Genomic DNA, 27,127 nt, shown 5'->3' on the forward strand with positions numbered 1-27,127 from the left:
TAAAACTTGGCAAACTAGCTGAACTTGTTTGTTGCTCCTTTTTTTGCTCATGAATCATTCCAGATCTTTCATTCAAAATGAGGAAAGAAGAATAAGAACAGAGGAACAAAAAAAAAATGACTCCTTCCATTTTATTTATGTGTCTTACTTCCAAAGAAAATGCCACCTCGCTAAATTTAGTAAGTTCTTTGTTTCAATATTCCTTTTTCCCCTTAATGATACTCTCTTATAGGAATGCCATGGCATATTTAAGACTACACACACCTTTGGGTTTAAGACCACAAGATTCAAAATTCTTCACTACATCACAAAATGAAACAAAGAATGTAATATCTATCCTTGCTGCCTGACTAGAACCGAGTACAAAGGGGATAACTCTTCAAATAATTTACTGTGGACCAATCACACCTATAGATTATTTTCAAGAAAAATTGTCAAAAAAAAAAACAAAACAAAAAACCACACACAAAGAACACCTTTTCTGATCCCAAAAGAAAAGATCTTGCCAAGGAGATTAACAACTAAACTAGAAATTCAAGCGTGTCTAATCAGACACTTCCGACTCCAAAAAGTGTTATATACAAGTTAATACATATACTTACTCCCCAGAGTAATAATTCTGACAGAATGACGAAGTATCAGAGTAACAAGATAGGAGTATCAAGATTCATGGGATATTCAACTTCTAGTTCACAGAATATCAACCTGATAAAGTGATTAAACAGCCAAATACTGAAACTTCACACAAATTTACCCAAATCGTCTCCAAATACACTACATTCCCGACTGGATACAAAAGCAGAAGTGCTCATTGAGTACCCTTCAAGTTCTGCAGTCAAACCCAAACTGTATTCTCCATACAATTTAGGACTGCACTGGTAGTTCTACTACTTTCTTTTTGTTAGATAACTAATGTCAATATAGCAAGAGTAAGTAGCTATACTTAATGTCTTATGTTGTTAGATTCCAAAATCAGGTAAACTAGCTATGTATTCCCTCCATTCACTTTTACTTTTACTTGTCCACTATACTAAAAAAAAAAAAAAACTTTTATTTGTCCACTTTAACAAATCAAGAGAAAGACAAACTTTTTTTCTTGTTTTCCCCTTAACATTAACTACTCATTTCCAAATCATATTCCAAGTCTGTTGAGACTATACACCAATATTAATTGGTGTTATGGTAAAATATTTACTTCATTTATTAAGTTCTTAAGGGGCGTGCAAAGTCAAAAGTGGACAAATAAATATGAACAGAGGCAGTTCAACGATTCAGGATGCATACCCCAAACTCTTCCTTGTTTGTATAACCAAAAACTCAGTTGTTTCTAAATTAAGGTCTCAATTCTTTTACACTTCTAACTAGTCTTTTTTCATTTTCAAGAACTTAAATGCCCTAATCTAGTCTAAAAAGGTGATCTTTTCAGCAAAACCATCAGATCCACGACTCACAATAGTTGAAAAAGAAAAAACCGGTATCCTGAAAACAAGAAAGAATGACAAAATAGGAGTACCAAAAGTGACTACCCACAAAAGAAAGAGGAAAAAAGAAAAAATAGAAACGTACCCCCAACCTCTTCCAAGAAATCAGTTGTTTCTAGATTAAGGTATCGTTTCTTACACTTCTAACTACAGTTTTTTTGCATTTTCAAGAACTTAAAGGCCCTAATCTAGCCTATAAAGGTGAACAACAACAACAACACACCCAGTGTAATCCCACAGTCTAAAAGGCTGAAACAACAACAACAACACACCCAGTGTAATCCCACAGTCTAAAAAAGTGATCTTTTCGGCAAAACCATCAGATCCATCACTCACAATAGTTACAAAAGAAACAACTAATATCATGAAAACAAGAAAGAACAACAAATAGCCACAAAAGTAAGCGAAACCAAAAAAAAAAAAAAAAAAAAAAAAAACCATCAACATACGCAGCCATTGCAGGCCAAGCTGGAAAACCTTTAACCTTAGCAAGCACAACGTCACCCACTTTCCACTGACGGCAGCTGCTGCCGCCGCTTTACCAGTCTTTTACCCAACCCACTTTTACCCATATGAAATACACAGGTTGGGGGGAAAGGAGAGGGGGGGGGGGGGATTATTACCCATTTTATGTTGAGCTGTTTTCAACCTGCAGATAACAGGGTCGCCCTTCTTACACTTCTAACTACAGTTTTTTTGCATTTTCAAGAACTTAAGAGGCCCTAATCTAATAATAGGGTAGGGCTTCTTACACTTCAAACTACAGTTTTTTTGCCTTTTCAAGAACTTAGAGGCCCTAATCAAATAATAGGGTCTCCCTTCTTACACTTCTATCTACAGTCTTTTTGCAATTTCAAGAACTTATAGGCCCTAATCTAGTCTAAAAAGGTAATTTTTTTCACAAAACCATCAGATCCACAACTCACGACAATTACAAAACAAACAACTAATCTCATAAAAACAATAAAGAACAACAAATACCCACAAAAGTAAGCGAAACAACAAAAAACCAAAAAATACAAAAACCATCAACATACCGTAGCAGGCCAAGCTGGAAACCCTTTAACCTTAGCAAGCACAAGATCACCCACTTTCCACTGACGACAAGCTGCAGCCGCCGCCGCCGCTTTACTCGTACCTTTCCTTCGACTCGGCGCCATAAAAAAAAAAAACCCAAAACCCTAATTAAACCACCTATATGTAATTAAAGTAACAAACTTTCAAACGATTCCTAAACATAAAGGCACCAAAACAACCCCCACACAACAACAATTTGATATGTAAATTCCCAGTCATTGATTGATAGGTCAAATTAAACACAAAATTCACCAAACTTTTACATAATTTAGGGGTTTTAAAACCCTAACCCTAAATGTGTTTTCAGAGAGGAGAAAAAAGGGGAGTAGAGAGTTTTAAGGCGAAAGGGCGTTTTTACATATTATTATTATGAGAGAGAGAAAGAGATATGAACGTGGTGGTGAGTAGTAGGGGGTGGGGTGGGGTGGGTTGCTAAAGTGCGCTGAAGGGGTAGGTTGATGTTAAGAGGGCTTTGAAACGTATAATTGGCTATCGTGCACGTGGTGCGGATATTTTGCAATTTGGGTGTGGGAGCACGTGACTCAACTACTTCTTATGGGCTGGCAGATGCTGAGCCCATACATAATGGGTTCTGAATGGAAGTAATTGTACAGTGTCATCCTTGGTATTTGATATTTTTTCTTCGCTTAACACTCAGAGGTCCTGAATTCGAATTCAGACTCAGTCAAAAAAAAATCGTAAGGTAGAAGTTGGATTTAAGGCAAATATTTACCCCAAATTAATTCGTTAAGATAAAGTTTGCAAAATTCAAGAAAAATATATTATTATTTTTTTGCTTTGAGTTGGGGTCCAACTTATACCCTGCTAATCTCAACTTATGCCTTGAAAACTTTTTTTTAATTTTTAATTGAGCAGGGGTTCGAAACTGAAACCAAGAGGCTTGTAGTGAAGGGATAAAATTAAAGACCACCCTCAGCGAAGGACAATCCTGCAAATTGCCCGCCCAATTTTCCTTCAAATGGACTAATCTTTTAATTTTTGACCTTCAAATGGGCTGGTATTTAATTTTTTATCCTTCAAAAATGAACTTATGCCTAGAGTATATAAGTTCTTTAAGATCGTTAGCATAACTTGTGAATATTATGACAATTCGATTTTAAAAGCCAAAAATTAAAAACCAGCTCGTTTGAAGACAGAAATTAAAGACCGGTGCAAAAAAGGGACAAAGTGCAAATGACCCATATTTGTACAATCACCATTTTCATTCTATTGGACTGGGCCGTTTAATCTGGGCTTGCTCTGCTGGGAAATAATGAAGCTGAGCCCAAAATAATTTTTTGTGCGGTGTGGCCTTCAAATGCATTGGTCTTTAATTTTTGTCCCTCAAAATGGTGGTCTATAATTTTTTTCCCATTTCACCTAATACCGTCAGGTTTGGGGTTGAACCCCGGTCCAGTAAAAAAAGATTAAAAAAAAAAAAAAAAAAAACAGAGAAACAACTTCGCAAGGCAGAATTTTGTAGCAAAGTTAGGCCTGTTCGAGCCAAAGTTAGGCCTTAAGACAAAACTCTGCTTTGCGAATCCTAACTCTACCTTGCAATTTTTTTTTTAATTTTTGACTGAGTGGGGGTTCGAACCCCAAACCAAAGGGTTCTAGCCAAGGCCAAAAATTAAAGACCACCCCAAAATAAGGGCATTCCTGCGAATTGCCCAGCCCAAAAAGGCTGAGGTATAAAAAGGAAGTTTTCATCAGAACTTGTCGTAACTATACAACATTAAAAGTGACATTATATATTTTTAGCATAAAAATTCATATATCAATTAGTATCCAAAACAAACTCTCCTTTTTTTTTTTTTCCTTAACTAATTCCTCAAAAAAAGTTACCCTCGCCCCATAGTACATAACAGATATCTGACATAAATAAACCTCCTTTTTTTCTCAACCAATTCCTCAAAAACGCTAATAACGGATGTCTCATAATTTTTTTTTCTAATCTCTTTGCTTCTTATATTGTTTTTATATTATCAAATTCTTTTTCTTCCTTTCCTTTCTAGTGTATTCTTTTTCTTCCTTTCCTTTCTAGTGTCTTTGTTTTCTTTATATTGTCATTAAAAAAATCAAATTTGGATATATAATTGGTTAGTCGTGATTATATATGGTCTACCGGAAATAGCATCTCTACCTTCCCAACGTAGAGGTAAGGTCTGCGTACATTCTACCCTCCCCAGACCTCACTTTGTGAGATTTCACTTGGTATGTTCTTGTTGTTGTTGTGCTTATGTATGGTCGGCTTTCCATTAATAGTTGTGAGAATCCCATAAAGATTATGGTTTGGACAAATCGATTCTTTTTTTTTTTAATCTCTATACGTAAAATTTCCTTAACGTCAGAGGACGTTCTCATATTCTTTTATGCATAATTCTTGATAGAATCTCTTATTTTTTTGAAAACCAAAGCGAGTGATGACCTTGGTTTGTACCTAGTCTGAAATCAAGTGGATTAATTTTTTGTCCCATATGTCGCGACTCAACCAGAGGGCCATGACGGGCTTCCCGAGCTAACATACCGAGCACCTCATGACATACATACACATAATCATACCTAAGTGGGCCATAATGCTAACTAAGATATATCATAAACTGTAAGGACATAAGCCCAAGAGATATATGCACATATATACGTCATCAATTTTGTGCTTTATCTATACTGGCAGTGCTATCAAAAATGATGTAACAAAATATGGACCGAGAAGGTCACAAGACATCTAACTATATGAATTTGTCTACGAGCCTCTACATAGAGTGCATAACATAATAAGGACAGGACAGGACCCGGCCATGCCCATATATACACAAAAGAATTATACCCACTAAAATGCAGCGCCGGAACAAATGGAGTGCTCCTGCACAAACGTTGAGGAAGCAGCCTAAGGGTCTAATCCGTCTCCCTGTCTACCCGCGGGCATGAGCACAGTGTTCACAAACAAAGGACGTCAGTACAAATAATGTACTGAGTATGTAAGGCATGATTAACAACCTAAAAAAAAGATTTAAAAGAAATATGAGATAAGAGAAATAACTTGTACCTCTGAATGCCTCATAAGGTGGATGTCATGCATGCTTAGTTTTAAAAAAAAAAACATTTTCATACATACATACATATTATACCGTACCCGACGATATAGACTCGGTGTTATCCGTGATGTAACGACCCGTTTGATCGTTATAGCGTTTTGACCCATTTATCCTTTTTGACCTTCCCCAGAGTCCCGTTAGTACGATCTATGACTTAGTGAAGTCATTGGTTTGGTTCCCAAAAGGTTTGAGTGTGATCTGAGTTATTGGTGGAGGAATTAGTTAAGTTAACGAGTTAGAGTTGACCACGGTCAAAGCCAGGTTAGGATAACCCTGTGTCAATGTCTTGAAAGTTCCAACGAGTTAGTATGATGATTTTGGACTTGTCCACAAGTTTTGGTGAGGTTCCGAAGAGTTTCAGATGGGTTTGGATTTTGTAGTGCTCATATTCGATGTTTTCGCCATAGTCCTTGGGCTATAAAGGGCTCCATATTTATCAAACTACATTTTTTTTGTGTGTGAAAATACGAAGCTATAGCAAAAAGAATCGTCGCATTTCGCCTCCGTATGAGGAAGTTATGGCAATTTTACTAAAATATTCCACTGCTGGTTCTGGGGTGGTCGCTATAGCGCGCACCTGGTCACTATAGTGGTCATCTGGTCGCTATTGCGCAACCCTGGTCTCTATAGCAAAAATCTGTTCGCTATAGCGCAACTTGTCCTATATAAAAATTCTGACTTCGCCTATTTAGTATTTTGAGAATATCTTGAGTTCTAAAGCTCCGATTTTTGCAGTGTTTTTGCTTGTTTCAGAGAGAGGGTAAAATTATAATCTTTATTTTCACGATTTCCCCATGATTCCCTTGGTCTATTAGCGTTTATTTCATGATATGGTTGGGGAAACTAGGGTTTTTTTTCTTCATAAAATTGGGTTTTCAAGTAATTTAACAAATCGAAGGGCATCTGTGAATGGATTTCAAACCTTTTCAAGATTCTTACTATTTAGACTATGGGTAATCTGATTTTGACTTAAATTTCCAATTTTGCCCTTGCCGGCTCGGGGTTACCTTTTTGGGTTCTTTTTGGGATTTCGAATTAAAGTATAGCAATATGGGTATCGTTGGACTAGTCTAAACTCGTAGGGTACTATTTTGATTATATTAAACCCATTTTTTAATGAAATTATAGTTTTGCCCTTGTGGCTCGGGTTTGGCTATTTTAGGTCTGTTGTTAGGGTTTTGGTAAAACTATGGCAATATGAGTATCCTTAGATTCGTATTCTGACGTAGAATTCATATTTGATAGATATTAATTGTTTTGAGGCTCTCCAAAGAGGAAAGCAAGGCTAGGGTTTGACGGTTCGAAACTGTTGTTTAGCATTTCGGGCAGGTTACGGCCTATATTACTTAGACTTTGATTAGCGAAATGTATATATTGTGTAGATTGACGGGAGAAAGTATGATTAGGTCTTCGGACATGGCATTTTGGTTGGATATTAGCTAGTTTGGTATGACTTCTGATTATGTGGGCTTGTCGCAGTTATTTAAGCAATAGTTGAAGGTGTAGTTTTATTCATACTGTGGTGATTCGGGATAGATTTCTATTAGGTTGATTGTTGTTGATGGTGGCTTGTTTCCCTATTATTGTGATTAGACTTGTTACCTGAATTGTTGTGTTGTAATACGTGTTGTACCCAATTCTCTCTTATTGTGACACATATCATCGGAGAAAGGAAGGATAATGAGTTTAGACTTGAATTGTGATATAAACTTATGATAGTACGTAGATTAAAACTTGATGTATGATTTTACTGTTGATGAAGATATATAATAAAATAGAGCACCTTGGTGATACAAGACTTCGTTGTGAGGTGTACTTGTTATATTGGGAATTAAAGAGGGGCATAGCCTCTAATGTTGCCTGAGATGGTTTGCATGATTCATTTCATGGTTGGGCTAATTTATCTAAGTCTTGATATGACTTGTGGCTTGTGACTTGTACCTTCATTTTTAGTTTATTTGCATTATTTTACCATGTTTGCACTCATTTATGCATTCATACATGATGGAAAGTGATCTGGAATTAGTGAAGAAGTTAATATAACCTACTTGTTGAACTTGTGATACTATTTGATACATGGTACTTGATACTTAGATCATTGAAAGTGATATGACAATATGTGTGTGTGTATATATATATATATATATATATATATATATATATATATATATATATATATATATATATATATATATATGATGTGAACTAGATATGAAAAGGCACATTTGACCAGGGGTGAGGATGTGACCTAGATATGAAAAGACACATTTGACAAGGGGTGAGGATATGGCCTAGATTATAGGCTCGTGGTTCGAGGTTCGTTCCGGAACCAGGGGTACATGGACACCATGGGTCCCTTGCAGGTCATAGTTATTGGCCAAAGACACCAATTAGCATGTATGTACAGTTCAAACGATTAGCCAGTGCATTGCATTGCACATCATCATATTTTACATTACACATCATTACATTTTATTCTACATTATTATATGCTCGTTTGGTTCTGATTTTGGTATGGATGTTGAATGTCTGTTGTGATATAAATATGATTATTGATTGAGTTAAATTATGGACTAGTGACTCTACCTAGGGTCGGAGCTTGGACTTGTGATTATCAGGTGAGATTATTGAGACTTGACAGACTTGTGGTTTAGAAGCTTCATCTTAAGCTGTGACTCAGTTATGGGATATTCTGTGACTTGGATTTGAGTATTAAGTGTCTATCTGTTTATCTTGTTGATTTTATGCTTATATACGAGAACTAATCTTAGTCGGCCTATGATGTTTACCGGTACATAGTGTTTGTGCCGATACTACCTTCTTTGCGCCTTTTTGAGTGCAGATTGTGTTCCAGAGATTTCATCCAGATCACATCTCTAGCTTGAAGCTAGTTAGCTTGATCAGATCCGAGGGTGAGCTTCTATCCATACCATGTCACCTGAAGATCTCTCTTTCCAAATATCTACTTTCATTCCAGACATTTTTTGTTATTATATTTGAGATATACTTCATTCTTTAGACATTATTGGTTAGAGTCCTTGTACGATGACTTTTAGATTTTTGGGGTGTAATAGTTAAGACTTCCGCACTTATATTAGTTATTATTTATGACTTGGTCAGACTATTTATTCATTCACTTATTTATTAATTTTTAGAGTATAAATGATTAAAGAAGTTGAAATTGGCAAGTGATTTATGGGTTAACGGGTAAGGGTTCACCTACTAATGATAATAAAGTAGGTGCCCGCACGATCGATAATTTGGGTCGTGACAGTACCCAGCCATGTAGGCTCGATGTTATCCGTTCTCGACCATGTAGGCTTGATGTTATCTGTACCCAACTGCAGTGGTGTTCACAATAGGTGTCATACCTAGCAGACTATAGCGCAGCTCGGTGTGAGAAAATACATATATGCGGCTCGGTGTGAGAAAATACATAAATATATATAAAGAATGCATGAGAACCCAAATAAAAGCCATAACTCTATTGGAGTGACGTAAGGTAGGTAAATCCTCCGATTGTCATTATGGAACTATCATCATGAACAAATCTCATCTTGAAGGAACAATAATCATAAGATGAGATCAACATCAATGAATAAGATCAATAACCATAAAATGAAATCATTAATCATAAGATAAGATCAATACTCATGAGACAAAGATCACTAATACTATAAGAACATCAAGAACAATAAGCTTCTAGTATCTTTGGGAATAGGGACATTATGAATATCATGTAAATGGGTTTGTGTCACGACCCAACCCGAGGGCCATGACGGGCACCCGGAACTACCCTACCGAGCACCTATTAGCATACTCCCAGAACCACATTTAGGTAAGCCATATGACTAACTCATAATTACCATGAACCAAATGAAACAAATTCCGTCGAACATAGACACATTTATACAAACATCATTAATTATGCCCATATATATACAAGCCGACAAAGCCACCAAAAAATGATGTACAAAATGTGAATCATTAAGGCTACGGGATACTTAGCTATACACATCTGTCTACGAGCCTCTACAAAGAGTATGTAACATCATAAAGACGGGACAGGACCCCGTCATGCCCATATATATAAATACACAAAAAGATTAGTACCAACTACAACAGCTCTGGATCAAATGGAGCACTTCTATGCAATCACTGATGAAGCAACCTATGGATCTAGTCTGTCTCCCTGCCTACCTGCGGGCATGAACGCAGTGTCCACAAACAAAAGAACGTCAGTACGGATAATGTACTGAGTATGTAAAGCATGAATAGTAACATGACGAAAATATGAAGATAACATAAGATGAGGAGAACCTTTTATACCTCGCAATACCTTTTAAGATGATTATCATGCATACTTAACCTTTCTCTAAAGGAAACATCTCATACATATACATATAATGATACCATACCCGGCCGTATAGGCTCGGTGTCACTCGCAACCGGCCATAATAAGGCTCGGTGTTATCTATACCTGGCCGTATAGGCTCGGTGTTGTCCATACCCAACTGCAGTGGTGTGCGCGCAATAGATATCATACCCGGCCATATAAGCCCGGTGTCACAAAATAGCTATATACATATATGACATACATGAATATCCAAAGGAAACATTACAACTTTATCGGGGTGACATAAAGTCGGTAAACCCCCGATTTTTATTATGGAGTCACCATCATTATCATCATCACTACGGAGAGCTTTTATCAATAATATCTTAAGAATCTTGAAAGTCATGAACTTTTAGCATTTCTAGGAATAGGACATTACAGATATCTTAGATGGATTCACAATAAGGAATTCATGCCTTTAGAAAGAAGGGTTACCCTTAACATACCTTTACGTCTTCTTAATTACTTAACGCTCTCCTCAAAAGTCCGCAAAATCTACATTCAAGGGGATTCATTTCAAGGTTAAGTCTTGGAAACACTCATAAGTTCAAACTAGTATAATTAGCGAACTAACGAAATTTGGGCAACACTTCCTCTATTTTATCGACTTCCACCATCTTAAAAAACAACTCCCAAACAACTATAATAACATCCACAATGTCATAATCAAGAAGTTAAATTCAATTAAATCTCAAATTTGTCCAAAATCCCTTTTCAAGTTTATCCCATAGTCATCTTCTTCACTTCAACACTTTATAACTTCTCCACTTTAATTCTTTTCCTTTCCAAGGGTTATAAAACCTTTTCATTAACTCAATCATGTAAATAAGATGGAGAACATATCTTATTAGTAGGAAAACTTCACCTCGCTCAACTCCTTCCAAAACCAAGTTCATCACAACCTTTGGAGAGAAACAAGAACAATCACCTTCCATGGATGTTTTGATGTTGATCTTCTCTCTTGATGATATGGAAAGGTTTGCAGTGTCGTGGAACCTTCAAGAACCCTCAAGAACTCTCTAGAAGTATGGGGAAATAAGTGTAGGAGGTTGAGATGAAAATGGGTCTTTTGGGATTTAAAAAGGTGGCAAAGTATGCCCTCCCCCCTCCCCGGACCAACTTGCGGTGGAGATGCGGCTCAGCATATGGGATATGCAGCTGCATCTCCCCTCCTCTCCATGGGGTGGAGGTTGGACAGTGGGGGCTTCCAATTTGGGGAGCTTTCTGCACATATGCAGCCAAGCATACTGAGTATGCAGGAGCATATGGCCCCATTTTCCCCGGTTTCGCGAAAATCTTTCCAATTTATTTGTCCTCCAATCCTTATGGAACCTTATTGGCACTTGTATAAAACTTCATTAACCATCCAAGGGACCCTATAGATCCCCCTCAAGGCAATGCTAAGCAATGTATACCTCAAATGATATGAAAATTTCCCATGACATGACTCAAACTCCAATTTCTTCAATGAACTTACTTTCACCAATTCATTTAACTCCGAAGCCTTAAGGTACACACTTAAAATTATCAAATACCCTTCTTAACCTTATAAGGTCTTTATGTCCATTTTGAGATTACATTAGTTTACTCATAATGCCAATGACACGAAATTTCCAAGATGTAACAATTTGTATCACTAAGATCATGCCATAAGAAAGAAAGGGACAACCCGCCTTAGCATACCTTGTTGTCTCCTTAACTACTTAATGCCTATTCTCCCAAGCTCGCAAATCTACATTGAAAATGATCCATACTAAGGTTAAGCCATTGAAATGTTTATAAGGTCAAACTAGATTAATAAATGAGCTAATGAATTCGGGCAGCATTTCCCTTATATCACTTACTTGTTTCCTTATATCACTTACTTGCTCCAAACCTCAAAGCAACTCCCAAACGACAACAACAACATCAAAAATACCATAGATAGATTACATTAAAATTAAACTTAAATCAATCTAAATCCCCCTTTCCAAATCAACCCATAGTCATCAACTTCAACTTAATACCTCATGACTTCTCTGCCATGATTATCTTAACTTTAAGGCTTACTAAATCTCCAAATCAACTCAACATAAGCAATAAGATGAACAACATACCTTATACTTGAAGAACTTTAGCCACACACAACTCCAAGTAGAATCAAGAACAACCACTTTCTATGAATTAGTTTAGGGTTTCAAGGTTTGATCTTCACTTGAATTAACTTAGGATGTTTACGAAGGGTTTAGGATGGTTGAGAGAGCTCGGAGAGTCTAGAAGAATATGATTTTTGAGTGAAATAATGACCCAAGGTTATGGCCCATTTAATTTATAAGAAAGGGAAATTTTCCACCTCCTCTACTTCGATGGTCAACTCGACGGACCGTCGATATGCTCGATGACCGTCAAGTGGTGGCATCAAGCTGCCTGATCAGAGCTGAATCTCTGATGGTGGTTCGATAGTTGAGATTGATGGGGTCATCAACCATTCGACGATCCGTCGAAATGGGCATCGAACTGCTCTGCTGTCACACTCGTTTCCTTTGATTCGTCCAACCTCCAATCTTTCCGATACTTGTCAAACGTGACTTAAACCCTCATACATATAGAATGAACATGTAGAATCTCTTGTGACATTGACAAAAACTTCACTTCCCAAATCCATGTCAACTAACTCACGACGAAACTCAACGTATAAAGTACGGGGTATAACACCATAATCCCCCATTATTATACGTATCACAATAGTCATAGTTGTAGATTTTTTTTCCATTTCATTTTCTTAATGAATTCATCTCGACATATTCATCATCTAAAGATATATCTTTCATTAAAATAGTTATATGACATGTCTCTCTTTATCGGTAAACTACGTCCTCGAACTCGAGATTTCAATTTTTTCACAATAGTACCCGAATTGACTTCGGCTTTACTAATGACTAAATTAGCTTTGTTGCAATCCTTATTATAATGAGAATTTGTTGCTGCTGAATAAACCGATTTTAAAATGGGATAACAAGCTCAATAGGCATGAGTTCTAGTATCACAAGCGTTTCCTCATAGGAATGTCCACGAATTTGATCAATTACTCTTCGTGCTTTGTCAGCAAACATAGATATATGTTCACCTAAAGCATATACTTTTTTCCCCTTCTTTAGCATAAGATTTGGCTCCTACATACTACTGAATCATAAGCATTTTGATTTTTTTTTATTTATATCAACGACGAGATTTATTATCGCTTTTTGCATGTCCTCTAAAATTTAGTGTAGGTGGAAATTCTCTCAATTTGTGGCCTACCATACTGTTTGTTATATAAATAGGCAAATGCACTTTTTCAATGAGATAGCAAAACTATGACCGATTATTGTGGGTATAATGGTAGACTCCCGAAATCAAGTTACTATTATTTCTTTTATTGCTTTTGTGTTAAGCTTATACAATAAATCATATATTAGCAGTATTATCAAATGTACTGCGCATATTTGAATAGTATGTATTATATATATATGTTAAGTTGCATGTATTAAGTATATATACAATTTATATATTTTGTGCAATATACATATAAATACTATATTCCTATATTATATAAGCAGTGGTTTTAACATGCCTGCTTAAGGGTCAATTAAATTGAAATCAAGGGTATTTTAGTCTTTTCAAGTACTCATTTATACTACGTGTCTTTCAAGTGGAATAGGAACATCCACGTATTTTATGAACATTGCTGGTTGTTTTGGATATTCTGCTCCTCTTTCAATTTTTGGTCAACATCTTCATATTTTTGGTCTCCATCTTTTTTCATTTCTTTGCTTCTTCAAGTTCTCTTAGAAAATTTCTCAATTTCATGGTTGTGGAAAATAGTCGATTGAGACTTCCTGGTTGTTGAAAAAATTACTCTTAAGTCGAAGCCTCGATTTTGGTATTTCACGCCATGAAAGCTCCAGCATAGAAAGCTCCCGAATGCCGCCACCGGTGGTGACAAGAAGAAGAAGTGGGCAAGAAGTCGATTGAGACTTCTTGAAGGTGCTGGAGCAAGTTCACCCCGACATCGGTATCTCTAGCAAAGCCATGGGTATGGCGTTATAGGTCCCTCTTCTTTCTTCATAGGATTTTAATTCATAAAATTATCAATTTTTAAGAAAAAGAAAATCAAAGGAAAGAGCATCACACCCTTATATCAAGAAAAAGACTAGATAATTCCTTTTGGACGATTCTAAATTCTTGAATTTTAGGGTTTTGATTCTTCCTTTTTGTAGGATCCATTATTGATGTACAAATAGAATTTTTTTTAGAAGAGTTGTAACTTTATTTTTCTATAGTGATTACTGCAATTTATTTTCCTGCATTCATAAGTCAGTATATACTACGGCGGAGAATAAGCTAATTGATATTTTTGTTATCTTTTGCAGGTTATTGATAAATTTCAACTTAAAATCCCTTTATTCTAAAATAAATATTTGTTTCTCTGATTCTAATTTTTGAATTTTAGGGTCCGGTTTCTTGACTTTTGCAGGATATGTTGTCAATAAAGGTATGTATATGTCCTGCTAACTGAACTTTACTATTATTTCTCATATAGACTGTATTTGTACTATGGCCAAGCATTTAACTTCCCTATATTTCTTTTCAGATACTCATGGAAATTAATTGCAGTAAAGGAAAGGGAAAATACATAAAAACCCTCCCAACGTATACTCGGATTAATTATGACGCATCCAACCTTTGCGGGCGACCTATTACCCCCTGGTCTTATTTTTTCTGTATTTTTGTACCCCTTTTTGACTGACGTGGCAAAAAAAAAATTGATGTCCAGTTGCACAGTAGAGAGTGTTGCACACTCTCCGCCACATTGGTGCCACGACATTGCCACGTCACTGACACGTCACTGCCACTTTTCCTTTCTTTTTTTCATTTGATTTTTCTTTTATTTTTTCTTTTATTAATTATATTTACACTAATTAACCTCTAATTAACCATTAAACCATTAATTTTGTCTTCTTCATCACTAAACCCTTCTTCTTCTTCTTCTTCTTCTTCTTCTTCTTCTTCATTTCAAGAAATCCATCAACCAATTTTCTTCCTCCATTAACACACACACATTCAACCATTCAAAATTAACAACACACATTCAACCCATTTTCTTCCTCCATTAACACACATACACATTCAACCCATTTTATTCCTCCATTAACAATACACATTCAACCCATTTTCTTCCTCCATTAATACACACACACACATTCAACCCATTTTCTTCCTCCATCAACACACACACATTCAATTTCTTTCATCAATCATAAATATTTTTTCAAGAAATTAACCAACCAATTTTCTTCCTCCATTAACACACACACATTCAACTCATTTTCTTCCTCCATTAATGCACACACATTCAACTCATTTTCTTCCTCCATTAACACACACATATTCAACCCATTTTCTTCCTCCATTAACACACACATTCAATTTAATCATCAATCATAAATAGCTTATTTTCAAGAAACATTCAACCCATTTTCTTCCTCCATTAACACACACATTCAATTTCATCATAAACCCCCTTCTTCTTCTTCTTCTTCTTCTTCTTCTTCTTCTTCTTCTTCATCATTTTAGGCCGCCACCCCCCTCCCCACCACACCCGGAAAAAAAATCGAGATTGTACAGATATAGCAAAGAAACAAAATCAAATACTAAAAATTAATTGTCTTCTCTTGATCAACAAGAATCCCAACACACACACCTGCAAGACCCAAGAACACCAACAAACATAAATCCTAGTTTCTTCCCCCAATTTGCCTTCTTTTCCGATTTCCCATGAGATTTATCGTTATTTTTATCGTGGTTAGAGTGTTTACTCTCCAAGGTTGTCGTTTTCGGAGCAAAATGCACAGATTTTGGAGGTGGTGGTGGATGGCGGTGGTGCTGACGTGGCAGTGGTGGCGGTGGTGATAAAGGACTCACATTTTGCTGAGATAAAGGACTCACATTTAGCATTTGGGTTGGTCTCCAACTAAGCTAAATCTTCTCCAAAATCAATAAAGATTGAAGCTTTAACAATTGGGCATATGAAATGTGGAAGAAAGGGAGGGTGGTGGTGGTGAGAGGATATAAATAAATTTTTAAAAACTAATGTTTATTAAAATATAAAAACTATTTTTACTGCTCTCACTCGCCATTTTTAAATTATAATTTTTTTTGGTGCCATGTCAGCCTAAAAGGCCACAAAAATACTGAAAAAATAAGGTCAGGGGGGTAATAGGTTACCCGCAAATATTGGGTGCGTCATAATTAATACGAGTATACGTTTGGGGGGTATTTATGTATTTTCCCTAAAGGAAACAATAGTGAGAGATTTCAGAGAAATATAAACCAAAGCTATGGTGGTGGTGGCGGTCATCGCAATCGCTTACAACATTTAGGTAGTATTGCGTTGTTTTCGCTTTTCTAATTCTCATTCTAAGGGGCATCTTATAATTTTCATATGTGGGTATATTTCTTGTGAAAACTCAAGGTTACTAAGTATTGTTTACCCTGAAGCATTGTTAGTTTTGATTTGAAATTGGATATTGTCCTGCATATTTGCTATAAAAATGTGTTCCTTGCTACGCTAAGTCTTTTCCTTTTTCACTATGGATGTGTTTGAAAGAGTTCTTTGTTGACTGCTTTTAAAGCATTCGAAACATGTGAAATAATAAAAATTTCATTTTGAATGTTCATGATTCCTATCCGTTAGACTAATTGTCTGTAAATTACTTCACCTCCTTAAATTACAGGCTAATTGCATTTACTCCGAGCCGTGATTTGATGCAGTTTTCAATTTTAACCTACCCAATTATAGATGATGAGCTTATATAAACCAAAAGAAATAACTTTCCCCTGAAGTTATTTTTTTATTAGCAATTAGCCATAAATAATGATTAAGACAATTCGGAGAATGCCTCGTGTAATTGGTTTAATGAAAGTGACTGTATAATGCCAGATTAGTCAATTCTGTTTCTAGATGAGGCAGAACTTAGCATGAGATGTGAATAAAATGATAAAGTTGTCCATAGATAGAAAAATTAGTTGTAAATATTTGAGCATAGACCTCTGCAATCCTCTGCTAACCTACAACGTGTGCTCCATTTTTTATTTTGTTTTGTAGTAGAAGATATTGCATATGTTGCTTGATTTATTTGGAACCGTGTATATTTGTACCCATTTGCGTCTATCCCTTATGTTGTGGTCCTGAAAACGGCTAAAGTGTCAATCGTTTCTCTTGCAGAGCTTAGGTTAGTATCTTTTCTCTGCTATATACTTTCATTTTTTCACCATTAAGTTCTTTCCTACTCTTTTGTCCTTAAACTTGACGACTCTACAGTAAGCAACATGTCCCATTCCATTCCAATTTCAGCTTTCTATAAGCTAGATAATCTGCAACATATTGATCAATTCCCTATAAGTTCTTGCTGGTTATGTTTCAAGACATAGTGTGATCAAATAGCCAGCATGCGTTTAATGCATTTCTCAAACAGAGTTTGGATTTATGTTTGTTAGTGTTTGATGAGTTGCCTAAACAATCTACTTCACATCTAGGTACGATTCATTGTTATGATTAGTATATATGGAACATGTTTAATCTGCATTGATGTATTGTATATTTCTTAGTTGGAACTTCTACATACCTATTTATTCATTAGCTTTCTTTCCTTATCCCTACAAATAGGACTTGAGGTTTGATATACAAGCTTTATAATGTACTCTGAAATGTGAAGTTGTGGACAAGAGTTGTTTATCATATATATCCTTGCCTAGATTATCAAGAAACATGACTTTTCTGACACTCTTACAAAGTCTATTGCTTGATTTGAGCTACAGCGCAACATAACCTGCCTTAACAAAATTTTGTAGATTTGTGAAATACTTAAAGACTTTGTGCAATATGTTCAAACAGTAAAATTTAAAAAGATTTTTAAATTTGAAGTTGCCTTCTCTCAGACGTTCAATCGTAGTACTATTTTTCAAATATTCACTATTATCTCTTCAATACAAAATTAAATAGTTGTTCAATTGCATGTAGTTGGTTAGGTTAACTGTTGCTTAATTTATCACCTCTATATTGATTCTACAGTTACTTCGAACATTGTATGGAGAAAAGCAAATATACTACTGGACATGGAAGATGGAAGACAATTTTGTTTTGGTTTAGTGCTGAGGCTAGGGCTGTACAGGGCAAACCGGTAAACTGCACCAAACCGACAAGTCAAATCAAACCGGAAAAAAAATCCGACTAGTGGTTTAATTTGATTTGATTTGGTTTTGGGAAAAAAGAACCCGATCATAATAGGGTCAGTTTGGTTTTAACTAAAAAAAATCAAACCGAAACCAAACCGACCCGATTATACATATACTATTTTAAATAATTTTATACATAAAAATATTTATTAAAATGTAATTTATAAATATTTTCTTAAAATTTTTCATAATTTTTGTTTTCTTTTTTACATTTAGATTTGGACTTAAGAAGCCCATCTAAATAATATACAAAAAGGGCCCAGAAGGAAATGAACAGCAGAAGTCCAAAACATGTTATGTAATGCAAATGTAATTAGAAAACCCTATTCGGCTACATACCTCTTCTCCCAAAATCAGATCCCTTTCTCATTTCACAAAAAACCATTACACCATTACACCACACAAACTCTCCATCTGCATACTGATTCAAGTCTATGCTCCTCCTTCACAAACCTGACTTCCTTTCCCTTTCTCTTCCCTCTCTCAACACAATCTTCCCTCTTTTGCTTTCCTCTCAAATCAGCAACCCTACGGCTACAAGACTCAACTTTACATTGTAAGCCTTTTGTTTTTCCTAATTAGCTTTAAGGTTTTACAAATTTATTTATATTGCTATCAATTTGTTGATTTATTACAAATTACAACTTTTTTATTATATACAGAAATTGTCTTTCGCGATGGAAGCTACAACTTCTGGAACTAAATCGCTAGTGGTTGACAACAATCCTCCGATTATGCCAACAGAATCTCAACAACAACAAGGTAAGAACATTCCTCATCGACGCACTCCTCCTAAAAAGCAAAAAAGAGCAACTCCTAAAGAACCTTCTAAACCGGGAGTTGTAGAGAGAGACTTCGAGATTTGGGATCACTTCTCCAAATTTAAAGCTAAAGGAGGTAAAATTAGGGCGAAATGCAATTTCTCTCCAAAAACGTTTGCTGCCGAAAGCAAGAATGGGACTACTACATTATGGTCACATCTAACTGTTAAATGTAACAAATCTCCCTTTAGAATCGTTGATAAGAGACAAACAACATTAAAACCTATTAAAGAAGGGTGGACAGAAGGTCTTTCGGGTTCTAATGAAAGGGTAGTGTATAATGCGGATGAAATTAGGAGGGCCATTGCTGAATTTGTAATTATTGATGAGCAGCCATTTAGAGTTGTAGAGGGAGAAGGCTTTAGGAAATTGATGACTAAAGCCTTACCAAATTTTGAACTACCTTCTCGTGTTATTCTTTGTTGCAAGGCATTGCTTGAGGATTTATCAAGAAGAGAAAGATAAGGTTAAATATCTTATCAAGGACCAACGTATTTGCCTTACTAGTGACACGTGGACATCACTCCAAAATTTGAGTTATATGGTTGTCACCGCACATTGGATTGATGACCGATGGAATTTACAAAAGAAAATTCTGAACTTTTTTCCAACACCAGATCACAAAGGCGAGACTATTGCTAAGGGAATTGAGGAATGCTTATTGGGTTGGGGCGTTGATAATCTGTTTACAGTAACTTTAGACAATGCGACTGCAATGATGCTGCCATTAAGCATTTGAAGGTGCTGATGGATGATTGGAACGGGGTAATACTTGAAAATGAATTTTTACATGTTAGGTGTAGTGCTCATATATTGAACTTGTTTGTAAAAGAACAAATTGAACCCATTTCTTGTGTAAGGAATGCGGTGAAATATGTTAGATATTCTCCTTCAAGGTTTGCTTCTTTTAAGTCATTTGTTGAAAAAACTAAGATAGACACTCATGGTCTTGTGAGTCCTGATGTTGAAACTAGATGGAACTCAACATATACAATGTTAGATACTGTTTATAAAATTTGAAAAAGCCTTTACAAGAATGTATCTGGATGACCATAAATACCAAAAGTATTGTCGAGAAATAAGTGCATTAAGAGGAAATCCATCAGCAAATGACTGGAAGAATGTGAGAGCTTTTGTCAAGTTTCTTGATCTTTTCTACCAGACCACTTTAAAATTTTCAGGAACTTTGTATGTTACTTCGAACTGTTTCTTCCGTGAATTTTTTACTCTTCGAAGTTCTATTAAAAAGTATTCTACATGCGAAGATCTTATTTTGGTTGATATGACAGACATCATGAAAAGTAAATTTGAGAAGTATTGGGGAAATTTTGAGAATATGAATATGTTATTGCTTGTTGCTATTGTGTTAGAACCCAGATATAAGATGAAGTATGTAAACTTCACTCTTTCCAAAGCATATGGTCCTTTGTTGGGAAGATTAAAGTCGGAAGATGTGGCAAGTGTTTTAACGCGTTTGGATGATTCTTACAAAGAACTCGTCGTTGATCTTCTTCTAATGACAATATTGGAGGTGATACTAGCATGAGTGAAACCGATGATTTGTTGGAATCTGAGTGGGAGAAACATTTGGCAGACGAGGGAAATATTTCCAAAAAATCTGATCTTCAGATATACTTGATGGATGATGTGGTGAAGAATAAAGATTTTGATATCTTGTCTTGGTGGAAAGTTTCGTCTAGTAAATATCCAGTTGTTTCAAAAATTGCGAGAGAGATGTTCTTTCTATTCCTATTTCTACCGTTGCATCCGAGTCGGCATTTAGTACATGTGTGGTCGAATTCTTGATTCTTACCGGAGTTCTTTATTGCCAAAAACAAGAGAAGCTCTAATTTGTACTCAACAATGGCTACGATTACCTTCTAAAGAATACAATTTTCACACGAGTTTAGAAGAAGTCGTAACATTGAGCAAGTTGATGAAGGTATTGTTAATTGGTTTATTGTTTATTCTGTAACTTGGCATTGCTTAGTACAAAATACTGACATAGTGAAGACTAAGCACAATTTAATATATAGCATTTCAGTGTCTAAAATCTTGGAAATAGTTTATGAGTATTTAATTTTCTTAGAAGACAGGGCAAGGAACTAGTATCATATTTTATTAGCGCCTAGTTATTATCTGTAGTTTTACTTTGGATGTTTATTTAGAGCTTGTATGATACTATTCCTTTTCATGATCGCCCTCAATGTTCGTTTTCATTTCTTTCCACTGTTACATGATCTGGAAGCCGCAAAATTTTCTTTTTTTGTTTTCTCCTTTTCCCGATCCTATTAATAAAAGGTAATTACACTTAGAAAAGGGACCGAAATGCATTAGGATGGTCAAGCAGGTTTTGTAAATGTTTAATCATTTCTTCGAAGCCTCTTTTTTTCCTTTATTTGTCGATTTAAGAATATCGTGTAATAGATAATGCTATCATCTTCGTATATCAAAGTAGAACAGTTTATGGTTAATTTTTGTTATAATCTTTGAATCTTTTTTCTTGACTTGGTTGGCCTTAGTGTGTTTGTGATTCGTTTTTTTTCGTCTTTGTTATTAAAGTGCTACGAAACTTCTCCAAGTTATATAAGCCGCAGACATTAATCGCTTTTTGGTCGCCCTTTATATTTCAATATAGCTAGGAACATACTTTTCTCGCATTCCGGCTTGTCCGGCATCTTTCCTTTGGAGCATTTTGGTCCTTTATTTACAACCATAATCTCTGTTCAATCTATTATCCACTGACAGGGGACTTGTATTAAAGCATAGGTCCTTTAGATGTTCTATTCATTCTTGGAAAACTACATCTTTATGTTCAATAAACCAATTAACATAACAGACAAAAATAATTTAGATCGGCACAAAACGCCGAGAACATTCAGTACTCAACTGCCAGTTCAACTACAGATCTCAATCTCAACTACTGATCTTGTCATTTCGTAAACAAGATCAGTGACACAAACATCAGTACTTGTCATACTGTGCTGTTAGTCTTTTTGGAACCTGCAAAACAAAAAACAAGATTAGTAGAAATCAATATCACCATACTCTCCTCCAAAAGGACTTGAGTATGATGATAATCCCTTTTCCACTTCAAACCACCAGCTTCCATCATGAACTGCACCAGAAAAACTGATTCTATATCATTTCCTGTGAGAGGATCAATGAACCAGTTGCTGCAGTTATACATGCACCACCAAGGTACATAGACAACCATCATCAACAAACCAAACAAGTCTGCAAACTGTTTTCCAAATGTACTTGTAGCCTGCAAGTACAACACCAGTCCTCCAATCTCATATCATTTCCACTTGAACATATATTCAGTTTTTTAGAATCTGGTTATATTTTTATATTATTTATCCAATATATTAATTTATTCTTTTTTCTTGCAGAGTATCGAGACTCACCTTTGAGCATTGATTAGCCAGTTTCGTTCACGATGCACTATCTGTGTGAGAATTGGTATGTTAATTGATTACACTATTCTTTTACAAAAGTTACAGGCTTCTTCTACAAAAAGTTGTTTTGTACAGCTCATTTTCTTTGATAGTTATGAATTGGCTGGCACTTATTCTCCTATATTATTTCAGTTGGTAAAAGCTAAATTAAATTTCTGCATATTTACATTGCTTTAGTTTATGCAAGAGAGGCTGATCATTTAAGTATAATCATAAGAAATGAGTAAATAAACCAAGATCGTTATAAGCTCCTTTGGAAACCTTTATACCTCCTCTAGAACTACATCTGACTTCACTTTTTATTTTGCAGATGGGGAAATAGAACCAGATATGAAGATTGCTTCCAACATTATGTTGCTTGAGTTTAATTGAGAGTTGAAACAACTTCAGTTGTAATAGTCTAGATGGTTTAGAGTATACTCAAACTCTAAGGTGGATTTTTGTTTTTGCGACATCTGACATCCCATTTTGTCTAAAGCTGTAGTTGCTTAATTTTATGGAAGAAACTATATTAGTTTTTGTTTATGTGTGATCAAGTCAATTGGCAGAGCATCTGGTTCCATTATGGCTATTTGACATTTTAGTTATATTATAAAGTTAAAACTTCAAATAGTGTTCTGCCTCCATCTTATATGTTGATATTTTGTACTAGAACTCTTTTTTAGAAGCACTGCTCTGTGCTTTTCATTAGATACTATGAAAAACCCGAGAAACCCGAAAAAATCCGAAAAACCCGAGAAAAATTGATATCGAAAAATCCGACTTTTATTGGTTTGGTTTGGTTTATAGATTTAATAACCCGACACAAATGGTTTGGTTTGGTTTGTAAAAAATCCGAACCAATCCGGTCCATGTACACCCCGAGCTGAGGCAACTATCATGATGAACTATTTGTATTTTACCAATTATGCATTAGATATATGAGTGTACCATTGATTTTGATCTTTTATGTTTAGCAAATAGAGTTGATTGTATACCCTTCAGCTCTCTTTCATGCACGGGCCATTCCCCCTAGTATATTATATTAATGAAATATTTAACATCATATAAAACAACAATAATATAATATAGTTAAAATATATTAAAGGTGTATTTTATAGAAAAAGTTGTCCATTATAAAATAAGATTTGAAGAATTTTTTTATTACAAATTCCCTCGAAGGCAAACTCATTAAAGAGGGGAGGATTTTTCCAAATATTATTCCTTTTTATAATCTTTACGATATTTGAGTAAAATTTTACATTTATGGAAGAGGGAGAAATTATGAAAGAGAGAACAAAGAGTAAATGATGTAACAGTGATTAGAAGTTGATTCTTTTTTTATTTTATTTTTATTTTCAAAATGCTATATTTGTTATAAATTTGCTATATTTATAATAGAGAAAATAGTCAGATGCCCCCTCAACGTTTAGCCGGTTTAATTATGACGCACTCAATCTTTGCGGGCGTCCTATTACCCCCCAAGCCTTACTTTTTCTGTATTTTTTACCCTTTTTCGGCCATTTTTACACGACCCCTGCTTTTTTAGTGTCAGGTGAGATACACGCGCCCAGGTCTTCTTCTTCGTCATTTTTTTTTTCAGTTTGCTCAATTCTTTCTTTCCGACTGATTCAAATCTATTGTCTCTTCAATTTTTCCTCTTTACATCACCAAACCCTAACTTAAATTGAACCAAAGTGAGAATCGAAATATACTAAATAAAATTTCAACTGTTAGAATAAAAAATTCAGTCACTTAATTTCAATGCCCCCACCGCAACACCTCCACCACCCAGTCACCCACTTAATTTTTGTTCAATTGCACTTTAAAATTTTAAAAATTTCATGATTCTTGAACACAAATAGGTTGATTTCTTGAAAATATATATATATGATTGATGATGAAATTAAATGTGGGTGTGTTAATGGAGGAAGGAATTGGATTTTAATTGAGGAAGATAAAGGAAAGGAAAGAAAAAGAAAAAAAAATCATGATTCTAGAACCCAAATAGGTTGATTTCTTGAAAATATATGTATGATTGATGATGAAATTGAATGTGGGTGTGTTAATGGAGGAAGAAAATGGGTTTTAATTGAGGAAGATAAAGGAAAGAAAAAGAAAAAAAAATCATGATTCTTGAACCCAAATAGGTCGATTTCTTGAAAATATATGTATGTTTGATGATGAAATGGAATGTGGGTGTGTTAATGGAGGAAAAAAATGAGTTTAATTTGAGGAAGATAAAGGAAAGAAAAACAAAAAAAAAATCATGATTCTTGAACCCAAATAGGTTGATTTCTTGAAAAGATATATATGTTTGATGATGAAATGGAATGTGGGTGTGTTAATGAAGGAAGAAAATGCGTTTTAATTGAGGAAGATAAAGGGAAGAAGATAAAATTGAAAAGATATCTTTCCGTTAATTGGGCAAGATAACCAAGCAACAAGTAGCAACTCCAAACAAGCAACTTCCAATCGATTTTTCTTTAACGACATTAGATTTTTATGGATTTTTTCCTTTTTTTTTTCTTGATTTTTTTGTTTTTTTCCTTGATTTTCGTTTATGGTGGTGGTGGGAATGTGGATTTTTTAGTGATGAAGATAAGATAAAATTATTGGATGATTTTAATGGTTAATTCATAGGAGCTTAATTAGTGTAAATATATTAATAAAAGAAAAATCAAATGAATAATAAGGAAAAGACTAAAATATTAAAAAATTCCAAAACACGTCGGACGGCGCCGGTGTATTCACGTTCTCTGGCCATGCATTTAATGCGAAAAAATGACCAAAATGTTAGGTGTGTAGTTGGCATTTTGGTCAAACATTGGGGGGTATTTTGACTATTATCCCTATGTTTGATGATGAAATGGAATGTGGGTGTGTTAATGGAGGAAGAAAATGGGTTTTAATTGAGGAAGATAAAGGGAAGAAGATAAAATTGAAAAGATATCTTTAAAGTTGATAACACGCCTTTAGTGTGGTGTATTTTTTAGTGATGAAAAGAAGATAAAAAATGTGTACAAAAATACAAAAAAAATAAGGCGGGGGGTAACAGACGCCCGCAAAGGCCCGTACGAAAAAATAAGCGGGGGGTAATTAAATTAAATCGGCTAACGTTGAGGGGGCATCTGACTATTTTCTCTTTATAATACTAAAAAGATATGTTATCTATATATTATTAAAAATAGGATAGTTTGCAATAGAATTGTGACAAGTGGCAGCGTAGGAAAATGCCATGTGTTAGTTTTAGGACAAAAGTTAGTTAATTAGTTAATTTTTAATTTAAATATAAATCTACAAAGTTTACAATTAAAAAATACAAAATAATATCATCATAGTAGTGCACGATGGAGTTCTAAATTAGTGCACAATTCAAGGCATGTTTAGGACTTTTTTTTTTTTTTGAAAGTTATCAAATTTTTTTTATATTTTAATCTACTAAAAATTTTGAAAAAAGAAACACAAGAGAATAGCCAAGTAACTTCCACATTTTCCTCCTAACTTTTAGCATTAATATTTATAAATTTGTTATCTATATCTATAGCTATCTATATATTATTAAAAAGAGGATAGTTTGCAATAGAATTGTGACAAGTGGCCGTAGAAAAATGCCATGTGTTAGTTTTAGGACAAAAGTTAGTTAATTAGTTAATTTTTTAATTTAAATATAAATCTACAGGTTTACAATTAAAAAATACAAAATAATATCATCATAGTAGTGCACGATGGAGTTCTAAATTAGTGCAGCCACAATTCAAGGCATGTTTAGGACTTTTTTTTTTTTTTTTTGAAAGTTATCAAATTTTTTATATTTTAATCTACTAAAAATTTTGAAAAAAGAAACACAAGAGAATAGCCAAGTAACTTCCACATTTTCCTCCTAACTTTTAGCATTAATATTTATAAATTTGTTATCTATATCTATAGCTATATATTATTAAAAAGAGGATAGTTTTAGAAAAAAATTAGTTAGTTAGATAATAGATAGTTAATAGTTAGTTACAAAATGAAAAAATAATCATGAATTTGATTTGGGACAGCTTTTTATTTGAATGGTATCAAACCACAAAGATACATAGAAGAAGACTTAGAAACCACCTACTCCCACTTCTCCCATTCCCGAGTGAATTTGTTTTTGAAGATAGAGCTAACATTTCAGCAAGAACTAGAAAGTCGGAAGAAGTGGATAAGTGGTCATAAGATTTTCAAGTGGGGGGCCTTTTTTTTTTTTTTTGAACTAATACATTTTCTTTCTAAAAGCAAACACAGAGAACCTAAAAAAGTGCACCTTCCTCCAACATGAATCTCACGTCCCAATTTAGAAAACCACCTTTGCTTCCGATTTCACCTCTTTTTCCTCTCGCGATTTTTCGGGCAAAATTATTAACAAAAACTCTACTAGCATAATTCTACTTGATTTCATATGGGGGAAAAGAGACCATCATCTTCATTGATATTTCATGTTTTCCCCCGTTTCTTGGCTTTCAAAATTCAATTAAAAGAAGGATGTCCAAAGTGGAACACCTAGAATCAAAGAAACATAAAGCGGGCTTGGTGT

The 27,127-nt window shown here is 34.7% G+C and overlaps 1 protein-coding gene and 2 long non-coding RNA genes across 4 annotated transcripts in view; 2 read left to right on the plus strand and 1 right to left on the minus strand.

Annotated features, from left to right (window-relative positions):
- LOC132063311 (ENHANCER OF AG-4 protein 2-like) overlaps window positions 1-2,953 on the minus strand; it is a 33,022-nt gene extending 30,069 nt beyond the window's left edge. The window contains exon 1 of the mRNA XM_059455796.1: window positions 2,519-2,953. Coding sequence (XP_059311779.1) covers window positions 2,519-2,641 — 123 coding nt within the window. The 5' untranslated portion in view covers window positions 2,642-2,953. The remainder of the gene's footprint in view (window positions 1-2,518) is intronic.
- Window positions 2,954-13,732: 10,779 nt separating this feature from the next.
- On the plus strand, window positions 13,733-16,636 carry LOC132052406 (uncharacterized). 2 transcript variants are annotated; one of them, XR_009413986.1, is made up of 3 exons: window positions 13,733-14,103; window positions 14,441-14,562; window positions 16,367-16,636. It is a non-coding gene; the product is annotated as an uncharacterized LOC132052406 (long non-coding RNA). The 2 variants fall into 2 exon arrangements; XR_009413989.1 differs by lacking the exon at window positions 16,367-16,636 and adding an exon at window positions 14,662-14,693.
- Window positions 16,637-18,879: 2,243 nt separating this feature from the next.
- Window positions 18,880-22,707, plus strand: LOC132029451 (uncharacterized). Its single transcript, XR_009407819.1, has 2 exons — window positions 18,880-19,067; window positions 22,522-22,707. It is a non-coding gene; the product is annotated as an uncharacterized LOC132029451 (long non-coding RNA).
- Window positions 22,708-27,127: the final 4,420 nt, after the last annotated feature.

This window comes from Lycium ferocissimum, chromosome 1 (genome assembly GCF_029784015.1).
Source record: "Lycium ferocissimum isolate CSIRO_LF1 chromosome 1, AGI_CSIRO_Lferr_CH_V1, whole genome shotgun sequence".
NCBI lineage: Eukaryota > Viridiplantae > Streptophyta > Magnoliopsida > Solanales > Solanaceae > Lycium > Lycium ferocissimum.